Below are 8,312 nucleotides of genomic sequence, written 5' to 3' on the forward strand. Positions count from 1 at the left end.
TCCTTTTTTTTTTTTTTTTTTTTTTTTTTTTGAGATGGAGTTTCACTCTTGTTGCCCAGGCTGGAGTGCAATGGCACAATCTCGGCTCACTGCAACCTCTGCCTCTCGGGTTCAAGCAATTCTCCTGCCTCAGCCTCCCAAGTAGCTGGGATTACAGGCATATGCCACTACACCCAGCTAATTTTGTATTTTTAATAGAGACAGGGCTTTTCCATGTTGGTCAGGCTGGTCTTGAACTCCCGACCTCAGGCGATCCACCCACCCTGGCCTCCCAAAGTGCAGGGATTACAGGTGTGAGCCACTGCACCCAGCCCTCACTTCCACTTTTTTGAGTCCTTACTAGGTGAGAGGTACCATGCTAAGCACTTTGTGCGAATTAGTTCAATCAGTGCTCATAACTCTTTATGATATGGGTCATTTTAATATTCATTTTCAGAAGTGAAAACTAGTGATGCAGCTAGATTCAAACACAAAGCAGGCGGGTCTCCTATTATCTATTACGCCATAAAAAAGGGGTTCTGTGGGGAAGTTAGTTTTGGTAGTAAGAAATTCACGATCACATTAGCCTATTAAAGGCTCTGCAGAGTCCTCCAAAAAGGGGGAAACTGCTAGACTTTTTTTTTTCTTTCTTTCTTTTTTTTTTTTGAGGCAGGGTCTTGCTCTGTCACCCAGGCTGGAGTGCAGTGGTGCAATCTTGGCTCACTGCAACCTCTGCCTCCTGGACTCAAGCGATCCTCCTGTGTAGCTGGGACTACAGGCGTGCACTACCGCATCTGGCTAAGTTTTGTATTTTCTGCAGAGACAGGGTTTTGCCATGTTGCCCGGGCTGGTTTCAACTCCTGGGCTCAAGCGATCTGCCCACCTCAGCCTCCCAAAGTGCTGGGATGACAGGTGTGAGCTGCTGTGCCCAGCCCCAATTTTGTTTACCTCTTGAGTTTTCTGAATTTATTTTACCATATTACCTTTCCCTTCCTTTGACAAGCACAGTGTGGGAAAACTTACACAAGACATGGAGATGGGCTTCTGGAAGGATAAAGTCAGCTTGTCAATGATGAGCAGGATTAGGGCAGGGTCCTAATCACAGGGTCTCTTCACAGGGTCACCGTGTGAGCAAACTCCTGTGGCAGGAGTGAACCAAGTTGGAGGGAGGGAAAGGGCAGAAAAAGGAATATTCTGGCAAGAGTGGAAGGCATAAGAGAAAGCTGAAAGAAGAGACTAGAAGAACTGTAGGTTGTAGAGGACATAGGTGCCTTACCAAAAGTTCTTCAGAAGGAAATAGTCCCTGAAAGCTCATGAGTGTTTTAGATGAACTGAGTTTTAGAAAGTTCACTGGAATATATGGTGGGCTTAAAGGGCATAGAGATGAAGGTACAGGACTGAACCTCTAAGATTTGGACGATGATGGTGGCAGTGGGGGTGATGGATGGATGGATTTGGCCAAGGTTAGGGATAAGGGACCCACAGGATTCAAGGGATAATTGGATATGGGGTAGGGATGGGGAATGAGGGGAGAGCTACCGGGATTCCCAGGTAGACGTCAGCCTTCTGAGTCTGGGTGATAGGATAGTGATGAGATCATTGACCATACAGAAGCTAATTGAAGAAGAATTTGGTTTCAGACATGTTGAATCTTAAGGGCCAGTAGCCAGAGCCAATTGGCAATAATCAGTAAGTGTCTAGAGATTCAGGACTCAAAGAGTTTGAGAGAGATTTTTTGATCTGGGCTTTTATAATTTGATAGTCATAAAATTAGAGGGAACATTAAGTGTTGGGTATAACTCAACCCTCCATTTTACAGAAAAGAATCATGGGAAAAGAGACCAAGCAACTTGCTTAGTAGGCAGGACTGAAGCCTTCAATTACCAGATATGGGTTCTGCAGGGAGGTGGGACTGCTGGCCAGTATCTTGAAAGAAAACTGGAAAGAGAAGCAACAACAACCATATTGCCCCGTGCCTCCCAGACCTCTCCTGGACCCTGTTCACCTCTACACCAGGTGGACTACACTCCTTTATGGCCTCCCAGCCCCAGATGTCCATATCAGTTTTGGGGACCTTATCAGTCATCACCCAGACCCTTCAGTGTTTTAGATCAATACAAGGATTCCAAGAACGGTCGCTTATTCCTGAAGATGAGGTGGGAGCCATCTTCAGGAATGGGGATAGTGGGGAGGCAGTTCTGGGCTACCTTCCCCACAGCTCCAAAACTCCTGTCCTGACAGCCTCTTCCCACCCTAGCTGCCTTGAATGGGGCTGTTAGGAGGGTAAGTCTACAAAGCCAGGGCCACCTCCCCTGGCCATCTTCATAACCTCCTATCCAGAGTTATAGAGTAAGACAAAGCACTGCCAAAGTCTTGGAGGATGGGAAGGAGCGTGGAGACTCACCAGCAGGGCCCTGGGCTTGGCTGTTTTCACCCCTGGCCTCCAGGGGCCCTGGGTCTGCGCCCTCCACAACTCCTAATTTCTGGTTGGCAGGAAAATCTGTGGCAGTCCCAAGTGGGTATTTGGGTGGCTGGCTGCTTGTGCCAAGTGCCAAGTTGAGGTTGCCAGGTTCCAGGGCTGATCGTTAACCTGTGGCAGGCATACAGGGCTGCTGGCTGGGAGCAGCCTGTAACGGTTCCACTCCCCTGACCCCCAGGCCCCAGTCCCCAGTCCAAGCCTCAAAGTCTGGCTCCTCATGCCAGCAGCCCTCCCAGAAGCTACTTCCTATTTCTTGGAAGGAGTCACCCTTTGAGACCAGCTTTCCTAATCCCTAATGGGTACCATGCCCTCCCCCCATATCCAGGCTCCTGGCAGAGCCCTACCCTCTCCAGTGAATATTCTATTTCCTGATTGGGAGGATTGGGTAGTTTCCATTGTTCTGCTTTGTCTCCTCCTTCCCCCAGGTGCCCTGGTTTGTTATCAGGCTCCTCCCTCTTTTTTCCACTCCCAGGCCTCTCTGGAGGGGAGTGAAGTGGGGATGGGGGGCTGAGTGGGAGGGGCCACAGCAGGGAGTCTTCAGACTGCTGCAACATCACAAACCAGGGATGAGGAACAGAGGATAAGAAATGAAAGGTTGTCCCCTCATTTGGAAGGAGGCAGTGGCAAGAGCAGTGAGACAGGTGAGGAGCTGGAGTTTGGAGGGTGCTGTTTGGAAATGAGGGAACTAACTGTTCTGGTATTGGTGAGCTGTTTGGGAGTCAGGAGTCTGCTGCTTTTAGGAAGCTGTTCTAGAAATTGCAGGCTATGCTGGTGTTTAGAGGCTGACCTGGAATTAGGGGAGTCGGGTGGTATTATGCTACTCTGGTATTGGGCTCTACACTGTATTAGAGGCCATTCTGGGATTAAAGGGAGGCTTTGCCAATATTGGGAAGCTGGGTTAGAACTAGAAGGGTTGTGCTATAACAAGTGGTTGCACTGGATGAGGGTTATTGGGGTGGCATAGGGGCTATAATAACACTGGGGCCTGCGCTGTATTGGGACTTCCAGTACGTGGACTTGGCTGTACTAGGAGCGGTCCTAGAACTCAGGAGCAGTCTTTCACGGAGGCCTGTGCTTTCGGGAGGAATGTGCTATGCTAGGGCCTGGGTCTCTGTCTCTGTTGGTTGCTGTTGAGGTCTGAGTAGGATGGTGCTTGGCTTGTACTAGGGCCTGGTATGGTGGTGGGCCCTGTGGGCAAGCTGGCTGGGCGATAGTGACAATCTCTCTCCCTGCAGTTACCTCACCGCCGCGTCACCTTCTCGGCCACCAGCCAGGCCCAGGAGCTGCAGGACCCATCCCAGCACAGTTACTATGACAGTGGCCTGGAGGAGTCTGAGACACCGTCCAGCAAGTCGTCCTCAGGGCCTCGACTCGGTCCCCTGGCCCTGCCTGAGGATCACTATGAGCGCACCACCCCTGACGGCAGCATAGGAGAGATGGAGCACCCCGAGAATGGTGAGGCACAGCACCATGGTCAGGGCACCCCAGGAATGTGTGGAAGCCTGGGAATGGTGACGAGGCCTTAAACAGATCCTCTGTGTATTGAGTTCTTGTGTGCTCAGTCATCGTCACCGTGCTGAGGGCTTTCAGGTATACACGCATTTCATCCCCAGAACCACTCTGTGATCTGAGAACTTTATGGCACCCACTTTACAATGGAGGAAACTGAGGCTTAGAGAGGTTAAGTCACTTGCCCAAAGTCATACATCTAGAAAGTGACAGACCTGGAAGGGATTCAAACCCAGGTTTCTCTGACTCCAAAGCTGTTGCATTCAGCACCATGTTTACATGGCCACTTGGGAACAGGGACCCTGAGTGTGTTGACCAGAAAGCTCACATAATGGTGAGGAAACCTTGAGAAGGTGGGTGGTGGTCCTCTTAACGGTGGGAAGGCCTTGAGAATAGAGATTGGGCCCTGGATGCTACGGGGGGGGGGGGGGGAACCGAAAAGGGAAACAGGGGGGCAATCGGCGGGGGAGAGGAGTGGGAAAAGGTTTGGCACCTCTTTGAGGAAGAGCAGCAGGAGGTCTGGTGAGGAGAAAGGCCTGTCTGGGAGGGATTTGGAGGCTGATGGCAAAATGGAGATGTGAGCTGGAGCAGAGGTCGGCATGGGAATGGATGGTGAAGTGTGCCGTCAGAAAGTGTGTGTGCAGTGAAGGCGTCCACGGCAGCCTGTGGAGGGGGCGAGTGAACGAGCTAACCCCTGAGATGGAAAGACTCTCTAACTTGGAGCTGTCCTCAGGTCTCACCCACTCCCTCAACTCAAAGCCTCCCCTCCCCACAAAAGATGGGAGGTTTCCCTCCCCTGCCTCAGGTACAGGGCCCTTGTCTAACCTCCCAGGCCCTAGGTCTCAGAGTGTCCTCCACCCCCACCCCGCCCCTCCATGCGCGATCTCATGCCCGTCTCGTCCTTTTTGTGCCCGCGCAGAGCCGGCTGGCCGGAGCAGGCCCTGAGGCAGAGTGCCAGGTATGTGGGAGCTGCTCTGGGGTCTGGGGTCTGTGGGACTCTGCCCAGCACCCAGCCTCGCCCACCCAGTGCCCATGTTCTGCTCTGAGCCATGTTGTGTCCCTCAACTCTGCTCTGAGCTGTAGAGCCTTGGCACTTTGAGGGTTAACAACAGAGCTGTCCCCTCCTCACCTGGCACTGGCAGGAGGCCAAGCCAGAGTGGGTGGTGCCAGGGGAGCCCCTGTCCCAGGCAGTGTTGCTCAGCCATGTCCCTGGGGGGTGGGGGGTCACTGCCTGGTGCTGTCCCTGAGCAAGGGCAGGACAGGGACAGCTGTGACAGGAAGTGCTCATGGCCCAGCCGTTCCCATGGAGATCCCCGCTGCCCAGCAACTACACCGGCTACTGCTAATGTCAGGCGCCAACTCCTGTTCCCGTGGGTGTTCTGGGCAGGGAGCCGGGGCAAGGCCAGGGGTGGTGGCTGGTTTAGGGGCCAAAGTGAGGTGGGGAGGGGCTGCATGAGCGTGCTTGTGGATGTGAGTGTGTGCTTCTATGTGAATACCCCACATAGAAGCTTGTCCCTTCCCCCTGGGTTTAAAGCAGGGCCTCGCTGGAGGAGGGTGGGTTCAGAACCACCAGGAGCATGTGAGGCTTGAGGGGGTTCTGAAGGAAGTGATGTGCGCAATTTCATCTGAGGATAGAGGTGCCCACTATAGTAGATTTGTGCATCCCTGCCTATCTGTGTGTGTGAGAGACGGAAAGAGAGAGAGAGATTGATTGTGTCCGTCAATTCAATGAGGATGGGGGTTTCCTCAACCCCACCTGAGGATACATTTGCACGTTTAAGCCTGTCCGGAGATCGATGAGGCAGTGTGTTTGTGCACCTGTCTGAGGGCAGATTTGGTGGGTGTGTAAGAAGAGCACTGTGGGATAGGTGATGCTGGAAGGAATCTGTCTATTTAGAGCTCTGTGGCTCACGCCTGTAATTCCAGCACTCTGGGAGGCTGAGGCAGGCGGACTGCTTGAATTCAGGAATTCAAGACCAGCCTGGGCAACATGACTAAACCCCATCTCTAGAAAAAATACAAATAATTACCCAGGCATGGTAGTGCATGCCTATAGTCCCAGCTCCTCGGGAGTGTGAGGTGGGAGGATCGCCTGAGCCTGGGAAATTGAGGCTGCAGTGAGCCAAAATCACACCACTGCACTCCAGCCTGGGTGACAGTAGTGAGACCCTGTCTTGAAGGAAAGAAAGGATAAGGCCGGGTGCGGTGGCTCATGCTTGTAATCCCAACACTTTGGGAGGTCAAGGCAGGTGGATCACCTGAGGTCAGGAGTTCAAGACCAGCCTGGTCAACCTGGTGAAATCCCATCTCTACTAAAAATCCAAAAATTAACCAGATAATGGTAGTGGGCGCCTGTAATCCCAGCTACTCGGGAGGCCAAGGCAGAAGAATTGCTTGAACCCAGGAGGTGGAGGTTGCAGTAAGCTGAGATCGCGCCATTGCACTCCAGCCTGGGTGATGAGAGCAAGACTCCATCTCAAAACAAAGAAAAAGAAAAAAGATAGATTGGTGTGTGCGCGTGTGCGTGTGCATGTGCGTGTGTACAGTAGGCCAGTAGGTCGATGGTGGGAGGGCATGTGTCCATTCGAGGGTGTGTGTGCCTGTGAGTTCAGTGGTCAGGAAGGGGCGCATACTCCTGTGTTGAGGCAGGGTGTAGATGCCAGTGGGAGGCCATGAAGCAGAGCTTTGCAGAGGCTGTATGTCTGACAATTGTTCTTCCCCGCTTGCTCCTACAGACCTTCGCCCTTTGCCTGATGTCGCCATGACAGGCACATGCACCCGGGAGTGCAGTGAGTTTGGCCACTCTGACACATGCTGGATGCCTGGCCAGTCATCTCCCAGCCGCCGGACCAAGAGCAGCGCCCTCAAACTCTCCACCTTCGTGCCTTACCAGGACCGAGGAGGGCAGGAGCCTGCGGGTGCCGGCAGCCCCAGCCCCCCGGAAGACCGGAACACCAAAACGGCCCCCGTGCGCCTCCTGCCCTCCTACAGTGCCTTCTCCCACAGTAGCCATGATTCCTGCAAGGACTCGGCCACCTTGGAGGAAATCCCCCTGACCCAGACTTCGGACTTCCCACCCGCAGCCACACCGGCATCTGCCCAGACGGCCAAGCGCGAGATCTACCTGTGAGCCCCCTTCTGGCCGGCCGGCCCCCCTCCCCCAGCCGCCGGCCAGCTCCCAAATGGGCCCATTCCAGGGCCTCACTCTTGACCCCTTCAGCGTGGACTTCCTGGCCAGGGCCCCAAGTGGGCGTATCACTGGCCTCATGACCACGCTGGCCCTTCTCCCATGCAGGGTCCAGGTCCTCTCCCCTCCTTTCCATCTCCCAGTCCCCAGGGGCCCCTTCCCCTTTATGGGGCTTCCCCAGCTGATGCCCAAGAGGGCTCCTCTACAATGACTGGGCTCCTTTCCTTGACTTCCAGGGAGCACCCCCTCGATTTGGGCAGATGGTGGAGCCAAGGGTGGGCAGCACACTTCTAACTCATCGTTACCTTCATGGCCGACCAGGGCGGGGATAGCACGCCCAATTTTAGCCCTGAAGCAGGGCTGACCTGGGGAGCCCCTTTCCCTGGAAGCTCCCAGAGGAAACTCTTGACCGCCGGGGGCTCCCTGAAGGGCTTTTGTTACCAAAGGTGGGGTAGGGACGGGGGTGGGAGTGGAGCGGAGGCCTCGTCTTCCCGTGCTGCTCCTGGGCTGGCCCACCTGCCTGCCACATGCCCACGCCTAGTCCCATCTGGGCCCCCCTTCCCTGCTGGTCATGCAGTGTCTGTATATAAGGACCTTGGAATGACGTCCCCATTTCTGCCTGATTTGCAACTTTTCTTGTTGATGTTGTGTTGTCTTGGGGGACCCCTCTGGGGGGGAACCTGCCCTGTGCCCCCTCCTCCCTGCCGCAGTGCCCCCCAACCCAGGCCTCTATTGTTCCATGTTGTAAATACCCCTGGGGCCATGGTGGGATGGGGGTGCAGGCCAGGGAAACAACGGGTGGGTGGGGGTGGGGACGGGGGGAACATTTGCCTATCAGCAGAGCTGGGCTTTTATTTAATTTTTTTTAAAAATACAAATCTCTATTTTTTTGGAACTGTTGCGCTGTGCCCTGGGGGGGCATCCCCGCTCAGGCTGGCCTCCCACATCCAGATGAGCATCACAGAGGGGCCCTGAGGCTGTGGGGGGCAGCTGGACAGGGGTGGGACGACTGTGCCTCTGGCCTGGTTGGGTGAGTTGGGAGCAGGAAGGTTTGCTCAGGGGGTGGCTGGGTGCTGCTCCTGATATAGGGGGCCTGCATTCTGTCCCCTCCCTGCCCTCCCAACCCCCAGCCCCTGCCATGACTGACCCGTCAGCCTG

The 8,312-nt window shown here is 54.4% G+C and overlaps 1 protein-coding gene across 2 annotated transcripts in view; it reads left to right on the forward strand.

Annotated features, from left to right (window-relative positions):
• The window catches only part of PCDH1 (protocadherin 1), a 24,523-nt gene extending 16,495 nt beyond the window's left edge, over positions 1-8,028 (forward strand). The window contains exons 4-6 of one of the 2 annotated variants that reach the window (XM_023193016.1): positions 3,694-3,913; positions 4,887-4,925; positions 6,703-6,809. In XM_023193016.1, coding sequence (XP_023048784.1) covers positions 3,694-3,913; positions 4,887-4,912 — 246 coding nt within the window. In that variant the 3' untranslated portion in view covers positions 4,913-4,925; positions 6,703-6,809. Of the gene's footprint in view, positions 1-3,693; positions 3,914-4,886; positions 4,926-6,702 lie in introns of both variants that reach the window. The other variant, XM_023193015.1, reaches the window with a different exon arrangement.
• Positions 8,029-8,312: the final 284 nt, after the last annotated feature.

The sequence above is a fragment of the Piliocolobus tephrosceles genome, chromosome 4 (assembly GCF_002776525.5).
Source record: "Piliocolobus tephrosceles isolate RC106 chromosome 4, ASM277652v3, whole genome shotgun sequence".
Classification (NCBI taxonomy): Eukaryota; Metazoa; Chordata; class Mammalia; order Primates; family Cercopithecidae; genus Piliocolobus; species Piliocolobus tephrosceles.